General features: G+C 40.0%; 1 protein-coding gene across 7 annotated transcripts in view; it reads right to left on the reverse strand.

Moving 5' to 3' along the window:
* Nucleotides 1-18,987, reverse strand: part of LOC144276727 (uncharacterized) — a 300,539-nt gene that overhangs the window by 111,712 nt on the left and 169,840 nt on the right. For 5 of the 7 annotated variants that reach the window (XR_013348325.1, XR_013348327.1, XM_077837018.1 and 2 more), the window contains one exon: nucleotides 7,755-7,873. Coding sequence is in view for 3 of the 7 variants with exons in the window: in XM_077837018.1 (XP_077693144.1) it covers nucleotides 7,755-7,873 (119 nt within the window). In the remaining 4 variants the exon portion in view is untranslated. Of the gene's footprint in view, nucleotides 1-7,237; nucleotides 7,874-18,668; nucleotides 18,804-18,987 lie in introns of those variants that run through there. The other 2 variants (XR_013348326.1, XR_013348330.1) reach the window with 2 other exon arrangements.

The following is an 18,987-nucleotide window of genomic DNA, read 5'->3' on the forward strand; positions in this document are numbered from 1 at the left end:
AGCTGAGGTCCCTTTGAAAATTTGGTTCTCTTTCTTCTGAGCCAACCTCCAGAGGGCAGATGTATCCTGTGCGGTGACTCAGATCTTTGGAGAATGGAGAAGATACAAACAAATAGGAGAACCATTTCCAAAGTCCAGAGACTTTAGAGAGAGAGAGAAAAAGAAAATAACACTAAAAACCATGGACTGTGGGATGTTAAAGCTTGGTAATACTTACACTGAGCACTTTATATCCTGAAAGCCCTGCACAAACATTAATTAATCCTCAGAACAATCCCTTCAGGTAAATGCATTATCCCCATTTTACAGATGGCAAGAGCAGTTTCTGTGATTTTCCCAATGCCACTGAGAGAGTTTGTGTCAGAGTTTTGTTAAGAAGCAGGAGTTCAGAGTCCTGCACCTGAGTTTGGACTATTAGATTGAACTCAGGGAACAGATCCTTAGCTTGTATAAACTGGCATTAAAGGAAATGGAGCTATGTCAATTTACACCACTGATGGTCCGGCTCTCACAGTTCATCCTGAAAATTGACTTATTTTAGGGAAATTGTTGCTCCTTTTGCCTAAATAAAGGTTGGAAAGCAGCAAAGAGAAAACCATCTCGGGTTGCACTGGCATTTAAACGGCAAAGATTTGAACTCTCCCTTGTAATAAGCACCAAAAAGCAAATGAGTGAGGTAAACTTGGGAGTTCCAGACCACAGCTCACAAAATGTTTTGCAACGTGGTGAGAAGGCCCATTAAACCTACCAAACTCATTGACCTCACAGGTTTCTCCAGGCCAATTCCAGAAAACAAAACAGCTGCATTTTTAGTTCCCTGGTAAAAGGAATTATTGATACACTGTTCAGTCCAGCTCTGGTTTGGGAGCTTTGAAGAGACAGGTCCAGACACTTGAGATGTGCAAAAAGACAGTAGAAAGTAAAGTGATTAAAATCAACAGGAGTTTGCCTGATTAAAGACTAAGTACCTCATTCCGGCACTATATTCTTGTCATCAAAAGTTCAAATAACTTTAGTTGTGAGCCTACTTTACTGCACCATCTTTAAGAAAGACCACAGCTGTGCTAATGAAAATAATGGTGTAACAATTAATGGTCTTACTGTGTAGCTGATACAATGACAACACTGTGCCTTGGATGCGGTGAAGTGCTCGAAAAGACTGAAACTGTTTAGTTTAGAGAGGTGAGACAAATAAGAGGGAACAGGATAAAGGTATACAAAATAATTAACAGAAAAGAGATAATAAGCCCGGCACTCCTATTCATCCTCTTAAGGCAAGAGCAAGAGGATATTCAATGAAATTAGAATTATTATTATTATTTAACGTTTATATTATGATAGAGTTTAGAGGCCAACCATCTCAGGGAGGCATTGTGTCATGTCCTGCACAAATATATAGAAAATGACAGCCTCTGCCCTCAAGAACTTACAATCTAGAGAGGAAATGCACTCTAAAATATTTTTATACAGTGCATAATTAAGCTGTGGAACTGAATGTTACAAGAGCCCATTGAGGCCAAGACCTTTATAGCAGAAGTTCTTAACCAGGGGTCCGGGGCCCCCTAGGGGGCCTCGAGCAGGTTTCAGGGGGGCCTCCAAGCTGGGCCAGCATTAGACTTGCTGGGACCCAGGGCAGAACGCTGAAGCCCCACCGCATGGGGCTGAAGCCCAGGTCCCTGAGCCTTGTCAGCCGGGGCTGAAGCTGAAGCCTGAGCAATGTGGCTTTTTGGGAACCCCTGCAGCATGGGGCCCCAGGCAATTGCCCGGCTTGCTACCCCGTAACGCCGGCCCTGGCTTTTACATGCAGAAAACTAGTTACTGAGGCACAAGTGGGCTGTGGAGTTATTATACCATGTTGCGGGGGCCTCAGAAAGAAAAGGATTGAGAACCCCGGCTTTATAGGATTCAAAAATAAGGACTGGGCATTTATATGGATAATGATAATGTCCACATTAATTACACTGGATAGGGTGAAAGAAGTAGAAACTCTCATGCTTCGGGCTTAAGTCAACTGCTAACTGCCTATAGTTAGGAAGACATTTTCCCTATAGGAAAGTTATTTAATAATTATCCATCACAGGGATTCTAAAACCTGGGAAGGATCTGGTACTGGCCAATGTTGGAGACAGGATATCCAACAAGATGGGGATCACTGGTTTGAGCCAATGTTATAAGTCTTGCATTCCTAGCAGATCATGCAGTTAGGTTTTTTTTTTAAATAACTGATCTACTGAAACAACAGAGTTGGAGAGCATTTCCAAAGCAGCCTTATCCAAGTTAGATCAGCTGATGGATCCTTGTTTAAAATACAGACTGAATGATAGGATCCTGAGACTGACAAATTTTAGAATGAGGTCACCTCCGCTTCCATTCAGAAATGCAATCAGCAAGTATACTTAACTCGTTTATTAAAAACTCCTTTCAAAAAGGGACACTGTACATTTATAATCTCTACAGGAACCTAACGAAAAGTGTCACACTGACTTTGTTGATTTTTTTCCAACACAGAGATGATAGAGAGGCTAGCAGAAAACTGGCAAATTAAAAACAAAAGCTGAATTTTCTTAGGTGTTACAATATCTTTGATTCAAAGCTCATCCTTTCCCCCTATTCCCTGAAGCAATGACATTTTAATACCCTAAGCAGTGGTGGGCAACCTGCAGCCTGTCAGGGTAATCTGCTGGCGGGCCGCAAGATAGTTTGTTTACATTGACCGTCTGCAGGCACAGCCACCCGCAGCTCCCAGTGGCTGCGGTTCGCCATTCCTGGCCAATGGGAGTTGCGGGAAGCATCAGGGTACCGTCAGGGTAATTCAGGTACCATCAGGGTAATTCATCAGGGTAATCCATTGGCGGGCTGAGTGCATGCTGGTGGCTGCCCATCACTGCCCTAGAGCAATGGCAAAAATCATCTAAAATTCTATTTTATAATAAATTATGCTTGGTGGTTAATAAATTTGTTTTCTAAAATAGCAACAATTATGGGAAGTATGGATAATGGGTCATATTAATCCTGGCATAATCCAATTGACCATTGGTCCAATTAGTTCCTTCTGGACAAACTGCCAATTCTGCAAAAATATTAGGTGTGGCTACACTCCAATATTTCAGTAAAAATTTAGTGACATGATAATCATCATAGGGATCTGCGTGAAACTGTAGTGTTCCCTTATAATAATGCTTTTATTTTTTAAAGTTATTTATAATTTCTTTAATCATAGGGGATAACACAGTGGTCTAAACTTAGAACATAAGAATGGCCATACTGGATCAGACCAGTGGTCCATCTAGCCTAGTGTCCTGTCTTCCGACAACGGCCAATGCCAGATGCTTCAAAGGAAATTAACAGAACAAGGCAATTATCAAGTGATCCATCCTCTGTCATCCAGTCCCAGCATCTGGCAGTCAGAGGCTTAGGGACACCCTGCTTCAGCAGTCTTCATGCAGTCAAGACTCCTGCTGAAGCCAATGGAAGTTTTTGTCTGTATAAGGACAGCAAGAGCAGGTCCCAGGTTTGGAATACTCAGACTTCCTGGAATCAGTCTAGAATCCCAGCATTGTTTAACTCAGCCAGTCATCCTTCTGAAGAAAATAAAAGAAGTTACATGGAGGTTATATGAAGGTCTGGTTTCTGTGTGGACAATAAAGGCCTCACTGAGCTTTCCATAAAAAGGTTTGCTCTAAGTCCTTGCCCACTGGAACATAGAAATTGCCATACTGTATTTACTGGCAAAACTTTACGTATGGGTTAGGCCTTAGAGGCTGGCTTATGCCCTGAAATTTGAGGGTCTGTATCATTCCCAAATCTTGTTTGCTTTTTAAAATATTTACTATTATACCTCCAAAGTTTCCCTACTGCTGTGCAGTATTTTGTGTGCCTGTTCCCTGCATGGCTGCTGCTCTCACTTCAGAGGTGGCTGAATTTTCATAGTGGCTGCCTGATTCTCACCATAAAGCTGGTGTAACTTCACTGAATTCAGTGGAGTTACAGTAATGTAAAACTGATATAAGAAAGTAGAGAATTAGGCCCAAAATGTGCATGAAGCATTTTTGAGATCCTTAAGGGATGAAAGGTGCTATTACCTTCTCAGCACGGTAAGTATCTGTTTGTCACCTATACTGAATCTGGAAATGTTACTTAAGCCTGGAGATTTTCTTCTTCTGTAACGTAAGGTGAAGGATTTGCTCATGACCAGGATGATACACAAGTATGGCATGCCAGGAAAGACGGGCACTGCACAAAGGGGAAGTGGAAATCACAGGGTTAAGAGACAAGCATCCAGAAATAGATTCCAGAGTCATGAAGCAGGCTACATGACTCAGCACAGGAAGACCACCTGCCCACTGATGACATATCAAAACTGATAACAGTCAGGAAGGCAGCTGGGCATTCTGGATGGATAAAAAGGTGCCAGGCAGCAGCTGAGAACAGCAGGGGAGAAGGCGTGAGGGAATGAAACAGAAGCCCTTAAACCACAGAGGTCCATTTTGTTAAATTTATTTAAATCCTAATTTTGTGAAGTGCTGAGTTCCTCCAACTCCCTTTGGGACGAAATGGAGTTGGAAGGCTCAGTACCACATAGAATTAGGCCCTTGTACAGTAAGTTAAGTATTTATTTTTACTTTAATATATTTTTACAGCTGGGTTGATTTTATTTATTTAACAGGGAGGTCACATGGCTTGTTGTAATACAGTGAGTGGGTCAGAGTATCCTGCTTCCGTTCCAGTAGATCACAAGGTATCCTTAAGAATGGGAGCCATTAAACAACTCATATTACCAATTCTCATTTCCACCAGTCCCCAAAACGCTCTAGTGTTTGTCTGTATAACAGAAGTTGGGTAAATAAGTTGAGAGCAGTATTTTATCTTTTGGACAAAGTCCCAATTTTAGTTGAACCAGTTCTCGGATAGGAGCATGTGCAGCGACACGCAGCTTGTAAATTCAGTTGCTACACTGATCTTACAAGATATACACCCATGTATCAAAAAGCAAAATCAAGCCCTTAAAAGTTATATACTGAAGTATCAGTTAGATTGGGACAAAAGAATAGTAAATTGGAGACTTACTGGAAACATGGGAAGAATTTTACGGAGCTCTTCTAATACCGATATTGGATCAGATCCTCAGTTGGTTGAAGTCAATGGAGGAATGCCGATAGACACCACCTAAGCATATGGATCATAGGGTTCTGGGAGCTTTTAATTTATTATTGTTTCTAAAGCAGTTTGAGAGGGAACCTGTTCTGGTGCTTCAGAGCACAAGGCTGGGATTCTACTCTTAGCTCTGCTACCGACTTTCTGTGTGACCTTGGATAACTCATTTGGCGCCAGAATATCTAAAGAGCTCAACTCTCAGACACATGAATGACAAGATTTTCAGAAGCGTTCAGCAGCCAGCAGCTGTCATTGCAAACAAGGATTGAGCACAGTGGATGCTGCTGCTGCTGAAAGCACTTTTGAAAATCTGGCCATTACAGTATGAGAAGGGACAATGTGCAGTTCCTTGTTTCAATATCCCTAATTCAACTTTGTTCAGCGAACAAGTATAAAGATGTGATTTTTCCCTAATATTATACTTATTAATCACTTACATTGTGACAGACCCTAAAAGGCTCAATAATTCAGGACCCTGTTGTTCTATGCATTGTACAAACATAACGAACGACAATCCTTGCCTTAAAAAGTTTATTATTCACGTTTCTTTTTTTCAGGGTTCATTTTTTCAAGGTTTATTTTTAGCAATTTTTGAGTTTTATGTAGATATCCAAAAATCAAGGGTTTCCGGGCTTTCCATGTGTATATTGTAAAAAGTAATGGACATGACATGTTATATACATTACCGTAATGGGAAATCTCGTTGTCATGTTCCCTAATGTGCACTTTACCATAGTACTGTTTCAAAACAGCACTGTTAAAACACAGTAGGGAATCTTTAGTGAGCACCAGAAGGGTCTACTCAAACCAATTAATGTGCAGCACTTAGTGTGACTTCTGAAGTGGACTCCCATAGTCTGCATTACTGCTCTATGTAAACAAGCCCTTAGATACAAGTAACCATTTCTGGTGTTTTTCCAGTGTTTATTAGGTTAACATATATATATTTTTTTTAACCAGGGGTGTTTTATCGGTGTTTATCATTTAAAACCTAAAATTAAAAGCCCCACTGATAATCAGAAGTCATTCTGTCAAACTCTGAATTCAAGATCTGAAGGTCAAGCTGGGCTTTTTTCTGGCTTGTGCATCATCATCCAGAATAAAACTTTTGCGAGACAAACTGGTCATTGATGAAGATGTATAATCATTATCCCAAGCTTTGAAAATGGTTTACTGCACAGTTCTCAAGGAAGGACATGGCTGTGTTCATGCAAATGATTGTGTAGCAATCAGTAGTAGTATTCAATAGTGTTACTTGGTAGTTGATGCATCACCTCAGACACAGTTCTTCAGTGGGTCTGCACAGGAATATCAGAGGCTATGATCTGACCTGCAATTGTAATTTAGGACCAAATCTTAAAAGGCACTAGAGCACTGTCCAACAAGTATTAACTTTGATGGGAGAAGAAAATATCAGATATCTCTCAGGATTCGTCTTTAACAATTCTCTTGATGCATCAGCTGGAATAGATTCCAGCTCTAGCTCTCATAATGAGTATGTTTACACTGCAGTCAGAGGTGTAACTGCGGCACACAAGAATGCACCTGAGTAACCTTTGATCTAGTAACAAAAAAGTGAAGTGGTGGCAATAGAGGTGGCAGCATGGACTCTACAAGCCTGCCTGGGACCCTGAGCGGGAACTGGGATGGCTAGTCTGTCCTGGCTTCACTGCTATTGTTATTCAAGCTATTTAGATCAAAGCTAGATTGGGTATGTCTACATGTGCTGCAATCACACCTCTGATTGCTGGCTCTGGGGAGCTCACAGGGATAGAAGAATAGTAAAATCTTATTTTTGTTAATGGAGTCAAAAGCTATTCTGAATTGCTTTTCAAATTAGAATAGCATGCGAAGCATTTTGTGCACTGGATTCCCCATCTACAAAACAAGAATAATATATATTCTTACCTACTTCACAGGGATGCCATGAATCCTAACACATTTATGTGTGTAAAATGCTTTGAGATTCCTAAATGAAAAGGTGTTAGAGAAGTGCACAGTTTCATCAGACGTACCCATTTTAAAATATGACAGCAAATGAGACATCCTCTATGCAGTTACAGTGTAAGACAGCAATTGCCACTGAAACACGTGGCTGATCTTATGAAGAAAAAACGAAATAAGAGCAACTCAGACAAAACCACAGAATCACAAGGGAAGGATGCTGTATTTCTCTCCTCCCCATACCCTCCTTTTCAGCATTTTAAACAGTTTCAACATGCTAAAAATATTTCTGACTTCTTCTTTAAGCTGTCTGGTTGTTTTCCTACAGACACTATCTCAGCATTACACTGCACGGTCAATACAACTGACAACATATAATTGTTTCCTTGCTCCTGAAATCCATCGAATGTTTCCCCTTCACTTTCTCTTAGGCATGTTGCACTCACAAGAAAACAGGCCAGGAGGTAATAAAAGTGCTAGGAAACAACAGCTCCAGAAGTTAAATACGTTGTACTGAACATGCAATGAAAAATACACAAACAGACCATACACTTCAGTTTCATATTTAAAGCAACAACTGATGTGATAGGAGTTCTACACGGGAGCAATCAAACAAAAGATACTAAAAAGAAGGGATCGATTTCTGAGCAACGCACCTTCTGACCACGCTGTTCTGACCTCTCTCGTTAGCTTCTAAAATATTCTTCTTCATTGCATAATCTTGAGCCTTGGAAAAGTCAGAGCCTCCCAGTTCCTTCTTGGCAGTCACCTGCCCCTACAGGTAGTAAAAGATTAGAGGGATCAGAACCACAGTGTTTATGAAACGTTACCCCCTACCCCCACACACAGTCTAAAGTTCATTTCTTATTCTTAAAATGGAAGGAGTAGTTGCATAAAAACAACAACAACAAAAAACAAAAAAACAAAACAAAACAAAACACCACAGTGAAAAGGAAGCACACACCCATATGGAAAAAAAAGGCAAAGATGAGGCATGCTTACTGTAATGCTTTGTAAACCCTGTCACTAGCAGAGACAAACACCACTAGACGGAACAGAAGGAAAAACTCAGGGTTTGTTTTCTCTAAACTTGCACAACCTCGCAACTGTGCATCTCCTGTTGAAGACACACACAACTATCAGACCACTCTTGTGATCCTCTTTCTTAGGTTTAAGATCACACACGACAGCGAGCAAGATTCTCTCCTCAGTTAATGCTATAATTACTTGTATTTATAAAAGACACATGCAACCCTATTGATTGTAACTAAGGGCAGAACATTTGGCCCAGCAAACCCATTCCTACAGTGGGTTAGCGTCAGAGGAGAAGGCCGATATGCAGCAATAATAAAAAAACCCTCATAGTTCTATAATTAGGGCTCTACCAAATTCAGGTCGATTTTGGTCAAGTTCACGGTCATAGGATTTTAAACATCATAAATTTCACGGGTTTAGATACTTAAATCTGAAATTTCATGGTATTGTAACTGTTCCAGTCCCAACCCTAACGGGGGGGGAAGGAGGGGGGGGCAAGACTACTGTAGGAGTGTCGTGGTATTACCACCTTTAATTGTGTGCTGTTGCTGGCAGCGGCACTGCCTTCAGGGCTGGGCGCCTGACGAACAGCCACTGTTCTCCGGCTGCCCAGATCTAAAGGCAGTGCAGAAAGAAAGGTGGCAATACCGTGAGCCCCTAGAATAGCCTTGTGGCAATACCACCCACCCCCACACAACCCTCTTTTGGTTAGGACCCCAATTTGAGAAACACTGGTCTCCCTCATGAAATCTGTATTGGGTAAAAGTGCACAAAAGACCAGATTTCATGGGGGAGAACGGATTTCACAGTCTATGACATGTTTTTCACAGTTGTGAATTTGGTACGGTCTTGTCTATAATGTCTACCTTACAACACCTTTTTTGAACCTCCAACCTCTTCCAATACTTAAAAAACTCAGCATGGATTACAACAATCAAGGCTGATGTAACAAAAACATCTATATTATAATGAACTGACTAATGTATAAGACGGTCTAGTGGATAGAACAAGAACTGCTCAACTATGTGTCAAAGACTCTATAATGCTAACACAGATTCCCCTTACCTCAAGTGATACGGACATGTGCTTTTGGAACAGGGAATTATAGATCTGTCTCCACAGTCACTGTGAAATTCCAAACAGCCATGACAAACAGCATAGTACCAGACACCAAATATTAAATGGTTGTAGACTTTTTAAAATAGTTCTGATAACAAAAGGTCTATAGCAGATCAAATTTAGTGCATCTACTGTTGGGCACAAACTTCTGTCTGGCTATGTCTTCACTGAAAAAAAAAGGTGTATTTCTTTTCTTTCTTTTTTTTTTAACAGGAGGATAACTAACATTCATTAACTACCCTGCTGTAAAATCTGAGTGGATTCAAGGCACTGAAGTTTGATTTTGCCTAACACCCTCCTGGTAAACACTATGGTGCCTTCTCAGTGGAATAGCGAGTGCGCATTAATTATCCCACAGTAAACACACATCTTTTTGGCAGTTAAGACAAAGCCTATGACTTCCCAGAGTATTCATTCACCTCCATTTAAGGTTCAAAAGGTCTCAGCTTTATTACAATAAAAACTGAAAATGTACTGTGCACAACTTAATATAACTTAACAGGATAGCACAGCAATCACCTTAACAATAGCCCAATTGTAGCTGCCCTGGGAAGGTCACAGCTAGGTCTGTAAACTGACATGGTGAATTAAAAAACAACTATGTATTAGTCACAGTAAACTATTTCTAGTGTTATGGTAGATGTACTCAAGATGAAAAAAACTTCTATTAGTATTTTATAGGTTTTTAAAAGAGGTTTGAAAATTCAAGCCCTACTTCATTGAAAAAAGACAGTTTTGAAGTTTGGAAAATGCTTGTATCCTTGCCGATATCTCCTGAGTTTGATGTATGAGGGTGAAGGATACAGTAGGAATGCCCAGATTTGATCTATCTATCTACCATGTTCAGTACAGGGATGATTTACATAGTCTCTAAAGTGCCAGGCACACCTGCAGTACTACGGATATACTAATTTAAAAATATCGGATTCGTTGTGCCACCTTGTTAGTGAGCCATGGCCAAATAAAAAATAATCAGTAATTATTATTGTACACACTTCCATAAAATCTTTCAGCAATTGATTGCAAATCGCTTTACAAAGTTGGAGATTATTATGTCCAGCTTACTGGGGGTGGGGTTGGGGGGGAACTAAGGCTAAGAGAAGTTAAGTGACTTGCCTAAAACTGCACAGTGAGTCAGAGATGGAGTGGGTAACGCAACTCAAGTCTCTTGTTTCCTAGCCCTGTCCTCTAACCATGCTAGCCCTGTCATGAAGTCAGCCAATCTGATCTTGCCTAGTGTGCCTGAAGCACTGCCAAATGTTTCCTGTTCTCTACCGTTTCTGTGTGTCATTACTGAGCTGCACCATGAAGAATGCTAATAAAGTTGGTTCAACTCTTTAGTTGCATACTTGCCCATCCATTCACCCACTCCTACATTCTCTCCCTTGCCAAACTAATTAAACGCCCACGCACATATTCTCGTAATCACGCACCCACCCAATCGCACATTCTTTCATTCACTTTCCCATTCAGTTACACAATCTTATTCTCAAACACCTTCAGTTCATTCACCTATAACCTTGTACTTTCTATAGTCTACCTAGCCTAGCCTCTCTCACCACCCAAACCAGCGTGCACTTCTAGATGTACCCTACTCAATTATGCTGCTGTGCTGGCTTCATGGATCCTCTGGCCACTGTCCAGCTTCGCAAGACAGCTGTCCTCTTTTGGGGGGAGGGAGAGGCATTTATTGTGGAGCCAGTCCTTTAGTTCTTTGTGAACAAAACATTTTGCTAAATTCTCTGGGTCCAAACTGAGTAGGCACCCAGTGCCATGTGGTGCCACAGCAGCCTGGAATTAGTTCTCTGTACAGCCCTACAGTACAGCCCAACATTTTAAAAAATGTCCTCAACAAGAGAAACAATGACAACAAAGGACAACTAGGAAGGGAATTGATTTTGTAAAAATAAAAAGTAGGTAAGGGGATACTTGGAAAATTTGAACACATACAAACAGCTGGTCTGGCTGATCTCAGGGTATTATGGGAAATAGTGTATATCTTTTTCATTCACAATTGTTTTTCTCTGTCATTTTCTACACTTGCAATCTGTCTACGCTACAGCTTCCACTGTTGCTACAATTGGAGGAGAATTATGGGTTCAAATATTCCCAGTGTAGATACACTCTAAGGGCTCATCTACATGGGAGATTTTTTGTTATACCAGTTTATATTTTTGGGAAGTTATATTGCTAATGTGAACACTCTTGTTCAGAAATAAGAATGGCTTCCAAAGTGATATAAGCTAAAGCAGTAGAACGTACTCTCATACCAGAATGAGTGTCCATGTAGGGAGTTATTTACTGGTATAACTATATGGGTTTAAATTCACACCACCTCTTACTGTAGCCAAGTCCTAAAGGAGCTTAGTTAAATGGTTTCTAAGATTGGCAAATTATCATGCCCTACCCTTTCATATTTGAAGGACATTAATACAAAGGGGAAAAATGATATAGGATGGAACAAGGGAATATAAGCTAGGAATAATATGGTGAAACTAAGAAATAGTAAGTGTAAGCTGAATATCAGGAAAAATCATCTTGCCAGTGAGGTCTGCATGGCTGTGGAATAGACTCCTCAGCGAAGAGGTAAAAGACCAGCACTTAGAATATTTGTAACTATAGTGGAATAAACAGTAGAAAATTTTCTGTAGAGAATATGAATTGCCAAGGAGATGGTCCATATGATCTAACAGATCTTTCCAACTCTTAACATCTATGATTCTTTAATTCCATATATCAGTCCTTATCACAGGGTTGACAAACATTAGCAGCCACTCTCCTAGCCTCCTGATAATCAAGTTTATAATCAAGATGTACAATTAACATATGATGCTCTAACATAACTGCTTGCAGCCCAATCAGCACACAACTGCAGCCCATGTGACATCCTCAGGGCCATAAGGTAGTATATATATAGCATTGATGTGGCCCATATAACACATAGAGAGTTGCATATGTGGCCCACAATGGTAAATAAGTTGAGAACCACTGGTCTAACATCTGCCTGTGATAAGTATGCCACTCTGGCATCAGAGCTCTGCATTTCTGTCATTAAAAACATTGACATGAACTGCAGGCCTGTATTCAGAGTAGCGGCCGTGTTAGTCTGTATTCGCAAAAAGAAAAGGAGTACTTGTGGCACCTTAGAGACTAACCATTAAGTAAGCAGCATCAAATTTAAAGTAAAGAAATAATCGTCTCCACTCTAAAAAAGTGCCCAGTGTCACTATTTGACAGGTGCTCTGTTAATATAGAGTCCAATCCCGCCAACACTTACATGTGAAAGTATTTTTATCCAGGTGCGTAAATCTTTGTAGGAATGGACCTATAGTTAACATGTGGAACTTTCAACTAGTTTCTTTTGAAATTTCTAGTTAGAACTTCCTCCCTTAAGGTGAAATGCCAGATTCTCCACTAAACCGCCTATGTATTTTCTTTTCTATTTTCAAGTTATTAGGTAAGTGTAAATATAGCAAGAGAGAAAGCATGAGAAAACACATGGCATAAGAGCATTGCCTATTTATAAGTATGCAGAGGAGAAAAACAGACTATAACAATGGTAAGCCTAAGAGACAGGAAGTAAAGAAGCGGAGAAAAAGTAAAAGACAGAAAAAAACACAAAGGAAGGGGAGAGAGAAACAGAAGAGAGCAGAACAGGTTATGCAGCAGAATGTCCAGTATAAAGAACTCTTCTGTGGTTGGTGGGAGTCCCTTACCTGAACAATTTTATTATCTGCAAGCGGAGTTTCTCCTAAAGCTTCTACATTAGCACCAGTTTTCAGGAGTAGCAGCCGTATTAGTCTGTATCCACAAAAGGAAAAGGAGGACTTGTGGCACCTTAGAGACTAACAAATTTATTTGAGCATAAGCTTTCATAAGCACCAGCAGCTCCTTCATTAAGGCCTTGATCACAATGGGATCAGAACCATGTGAACTAAAACCATGTGTAAATCTCATGATCGGAGCGGACAAGGATTTTTTTAAATGAGAAGTGTTAGGAAATACTTTGTAGTAAAGTTTGGCTAATAAGTCAACTATATAGAATCTATAAAACTTTATAAATACAAGGTATGTCTTCCTTGCTGGAGCCTATACAGCAGGGGTAGTCACCCCAAAATCTTTTTATTTATGTATTATTATTATTGTGTTTTTTAATTATTTTCTCTGAAGTCTGGACCTTGACTATACCTTGACCAAGAAATTTGGACTCTGACAAGAAATAATTGACTACTCCTGCTATAGGGATGCCCACGGTATAAATAAGTACGCAGTATATTTCATTTGCAGGTACATTGAGACTGCAATCATAGAATGTGACTGCAGCTCAAGCAGACATACCCAAATTAGCTTTATTCTAGCGAGCTGGGGTCCCAGAGCAGTGATGCTTCCGCAGCACATGCTTCAGAATGAACTGTACAAGCCTGCCTAGAACCCTGGGTAATTACTTGCAGAGCTAGCCCGTGCTGAAGCACGTGGTGTCCCTGGAGGTGTCGCAGCTTCACCACTCTGGGAACTGACCTAGCTAGATTAAAGCTAGCTTGGGTATGTCTACTCGAGCTGCAATCACATGCTGTGATTGCAGTCTCAATGTACCTGCAGATGCAATATTACTTACTTATTTATACTATGGTAATGCCTCGAAGCTCCAAAAAGGATTGGGATCACCACTGTGCTACGCACTATATAAAAACGTTAACAGAGCCTAGAATCTAAACAGACAACACAGACAAAATGAGAGAGAAAGGAAGTATTCCTATTTTATAAACGGATAACTGTGGTTCAGAGGAATTAAGTGACTTGCCCGAGGTCATACAGGAAGTCTGTAAAAGAGCCAAAAATTGAACCTAGAATTCCTGAATCCCAATCCAGTGTCTTAACCACAAGACCATCCTTCTTCAACAAACACATCCACCCTGGTAGAACTCTACTAGCTACAGCTGTGTTTCCACACTTGCACATTGTAGTATGATTTCATCGTAAATACAGCCGAAGAAAGAAACGATATCACTGAGATAGGATATTGTAGAACATGAGAGACCATTCTGGTCGGTCATCTTCCATATCTGAATCCAGTTCATTGGACATCAGTGCACCAGGTCAGTAAGGAAACAAACAGAAAGAAAACAAGATCCACAACTCCCTCTTTTTACACACAACAGCTTGAAAATACACCCGATGAGTTACAAATATACCTTAGAGACAACCTGAGTCCTGCCCTAACAGGAGAATAATATGTTTCAATGAAGTCACACAAATGAGGGTCATTCTTGTCAGTTGCCAGCTTGTGCAGATCAAGGAGTGACTGGTTAACATTCATACAGTCTACCTGTATTTTTAGAAATATTTTTATTTTTGGTGCATAAAAGTATATCAAAAAGTAAAGCTGAGATCTCAGTTATGAATTATTTTTGCTTAGGACAATGTATCTTGCAGAACTGCGACCAGGGTGGGGCATGCAGGGCAGCTGCCCAGGCTGCAAAGCCACAGGCGCAGAAAAACGAGGCAAAAAAAATGAAGAAAAAAACCGGTAGGGGATGCAAATGCTTGCCCCGGGCGTTAAAATGCCTAGTTATGGCTCTGATATCTTGTAATAACAGGTCATACACTAGGGAATTTCATTAGCTGTTTTGGTCCTTAATGTTGTATCTCCCAAATTCTTGGGGCAACTCTACCATTTTATCAAACCTAATAAAATTCCTACCACCACCACCAATTCTATTGTGCATGATAACCCTCACCCCCGGATTCATGACCATAGTCTGCTAACCCTGCCTCCACATAGGTAGCTTGCAAACAACTGAATGGGAATGTATGGAGCACAGGTGAGTTGGGACCCAGTACAGATAATGATAATTAGATAAAAATTGTGCCTTCTTGTTCGTTCGCCATGGTCCTAGTGTATCTGCACTGCCATTTCTGGTTTTCTTTACTGACCAAAATTATAACTTGTTATTCCTGTTAGCATTACAGATAAAACACAGCCATTGGAAAATGAGCTGGCTCCTGTTCCAGATCATATGTAAGTTACCAATTCTGTCCATAAATTTCAACTGCAGAGTTATTGTTGATTACGTATAGGCCAGAAAGAGCCCAGACTGACTATCAGATTCCAGGTGAAGATTGCAGAGTCCACAGAAAACAACAAAAAAGCAAGCAACAAAAACTCCAAAAACTATCTTTTTACTTGTAAACTGAGCAGAGTTTATCTGGAGAGACAAACATGCATTGAAGCCATTTCTACACTTGAACTTTAAGGTACAAGAATGGAGCCTGGGGTTTCAGCGGTTAAGAATCAGTGTTTTTGGGGCTGACACTGAGAGGTGCTGAGTGCTAGTCTGACTTGACTTTAGGGGCTGTGGCTGCTCAGCACCTCTCAGTATCAAGCCTTAAATGAATAAAGCACAAGAGGTGATGGATGCTTTTTATTAGAACAGCACAGAGAGTTCCAGTTCTTTTCTCACTGAAGTTAATGAGAATTTTCCCCTTTGATTTCAGTGCAATCAGGAAGGGTATATGGTTACAACAGACAAGTTTTAGCGAGGCAGATTCATTCTTCAAATGACCCTTCATCACTGGAAGAAGGCACCTGTGGGGATCTGAAAGTTCAAGCACTATGCTGGTTCAATAAAAAGTATCATGTTACCCACCTTGTCTATCTAATTTCAAATCATATCCGTGTTTTCTTCGTATCCAATTTCTGATTTGTGTTCAGTCCTATAGCTGCAACGATGAAGTAAGAAATCTTTAACCCTTTCATCTACTAATAGAGCATGCAAACAGGCAGTTTTCCACTCCAAAGACACTGCAAGAATGGAGCGGAGTCTAAACTGACTCTATCTGCTGCTGTATTTTATAAGGACAATCACAAGAAGCAAGAAAAAAAGTCACCTGGAGCTGACTTATCTTTGGAATCCCCCTCTCACATCACTTTTGATTACACTGTAAAAGCCAGAATACAGTGAAGATACTACAAACACAAACTCAAAACTGAATGATCATTAGTCTTCCAAATAAAAAAAACATCTTTTCCCTTAAGTTATTTTCGGTGCAGCAACATACAATATTCCCCATACATACAATACCACCTTCTTCCAAGAACAGGTGATTTTAAAAAACAGCAGTAAAACTCTGCATCCAACTGTGCAATGCAGGTGGATAAACGACAATTAACTGAAGATCAATTTTTTTTCTTTACATGTGGTCGACTTAAAATTTCTCAGTAATTGAGTCTGTTCTTGTGTAAGCCTAAGGAAATTTGATCTGCCATTCCAATTTATCTTTAACAGTTAAGAACTTAGGGGCTATAAAAATTCACAACTTCCTTTCTCTCAATCTAAAGTGATAAGGAAAAAGTGTTTTTAAAAGTACAGTCTCCACTGAGAACATTCTGATAAGTTTACAATTAACTGTGTGATTTTAGAGATATGCAATTAATTCAAGAGGATACTTGGCAAAATCAAAATTCACGAAGTCTAATTCACTAACCATACTTTTTTATTTGTTTAATTCAAGAACATTTTCCCCACCCTTTCCTCTTCTTAGGCTTTTCACACCCACATAGCAACCACACAGCAAGTGACTTTTCTTTGACCTTGACGCCTACTCCTTCTGGTGGAATCACTCACTAGAAAGTTAGTGGATAGTTTAAGTTCTTATACTAAGATATGAAGGAAGCATCAAATAAAAGGAGACATGGGACATGTGCTATATCTTACCATTTTTACTGGATAGCTTAATTCACAGTTCTGTAGGACCTTTGCTATACAGCATTCTTTGATGCCATTTCAGCAAAGAAAATATAACAGCCTTATTGCAACTCAGCTATCAATAGCATTTGGAAACACGAAGCTTCCTTGTGCCATACATCCAGAAGGAGAAAAACTGTACATAGTGAATTCCAAGCCTTGTCTGGGACCACTAAGATACATCATCAGTAGTGACTTACTTTTGCATGGAAAGAGAAGAAATATCAAGAAACAAGATAAGGTGGGCCAGGTAATATTTTTATTGGACCAACTTCTGTTGATGAAAGAGACAAGCATTCTAGTTTATAGAGAGCTCTTCTTCAGGTCTGGGAAAGGTACTCGATGTGTAACGCACTAACCCTCCTTTGTCCTAGGACTGCAGAGGTGTTAAGTGCCCACTTTACCTTGAATGATGTTTTGCAACATGTGTTAACTCCTTATACTAAAAATCTGTTTCACCTTATATTTAGCTGTGACTCTCTGAGTACCTTTCCCGGACCTATGTAAGCTTGAATGCTTGTCTCTTTCACCAGCAGAGGTTGGTTCAATAAAAGAGATTACCTCACCCATTGTGTCTCTCTAATATCCTGAAACCAACACACCTACAACAACACTGCAAGTAACGAGATAGACAGGCTAACTATCACTTCCATGCTTAGCCCTATCACCCTGTAATGTACTACTTATTAGTTTACACTTGGTAAACAGTTTTCTGTAAATTAAAATGCTACAAGTGTTTTGGGTATCAGAAAATCAACTTTCTATGCAGAAGGAAAATATAATATTTAGGACTGGTAGATATCAAAGCACGTTAGTAAAGGCGAGTAAGCATCATTATTCCCATTTTAGTGACGGGGAAACTAAGAGTAAATAACTTGCCCAACAACAGAAACAGTGGCAGAGTGAGTAATAGAACTCAGGAAGTTTGATTCTCACCCCCTGCTCTATCTATTAGACTGTACTGTCCCTTTGTTAGCCAACACTATTAATACTTTTATAATAGACCATTAATTGTTAATGTCTTTGCTGGAACTTACTGAAATACTTAACAACAACAGCCCGTTCATAATAATCCTACTATTATGAAAAGTATCATCGGGTTTTGATATCCATACATGGGCATCATTATTTGGTATCTAATTCAAAGGACTAATGCATGCTCTTCAGTTTATCTGTAATACATTGGAAAGAAGAAAAGGAGTACTTGGGGCACCTTAGAGACTAACCAATTTATTTGTCTCTAAGGTGCCACAAGTCCTCCTTTTCTTTTTGCGAATACAGACCAACATGGCTGTTACTCTGAAACCTGACACTGGAAAGAGGAATGATGGCTACTTTATGAGAATATCTATTCGAAGCCTGACGGATGGAATACTCAGCCATCCCTTCTACTGGTTACCATGATCACTAGAGAATAGTTTAAACAACACCCTAAAGAGTAATAATATGGTTCAAAGTTTGGCCTCAAAGTTTGGCCCCATATCAAATACCCTCAAACTCTGGGAGGCCAGTTGATCTTCTCTGGAAAAGTTGACCCAAAGCATTGAAGCATATGTTCATTTAGCTTCCAAAATATTCCAATCCAGAATAAAGGTCAATACCACCTATGCTTTGTTTCTTTAGTGCGGTTATACTTACACCCAATGAAAATGAGAAATGCATTAAACTTACCACTGTACTGTCATGAGCAGAGCCATCGCAAATATGGTTAGATTTTCTCCAGTGCTCAGGAATTCAACTCCTCTCAGGCACAAAACAAATCCAGAATGCAACATGCACTAGGGCTACCTTTCTTCTGCTAGCCACGTTCACATGCTCACATATGTCTTCTGAATCTGCCATCAACAAAGGAAACCACAATAAGGCTGTTTTCCCAATTCTTCATAACTGAGTCAGTAGGTCAACAATTCCAGCAGTTTCAGAGCCAGAGCAATTCCCTGAAATGCCCTTTTTCTGGTGCTACTGGTAGCCCATCTGCTTTCTGAACAGA

The sequence above is a fragment of the Eretmochelys imbricata genome, chromosome 1 (assembly GCF_965152235.1).
Source record: "Eretmochelys imbricata isolate rEreImb1 chromosome 1, rEreImb1.hap1, whole genome shotgun sequence".
NCBI lineage: Eukaryota > Metazoa > Chordata > Testudines > Cheloniidae > Eretmochelys > Eretmochelys imbricata.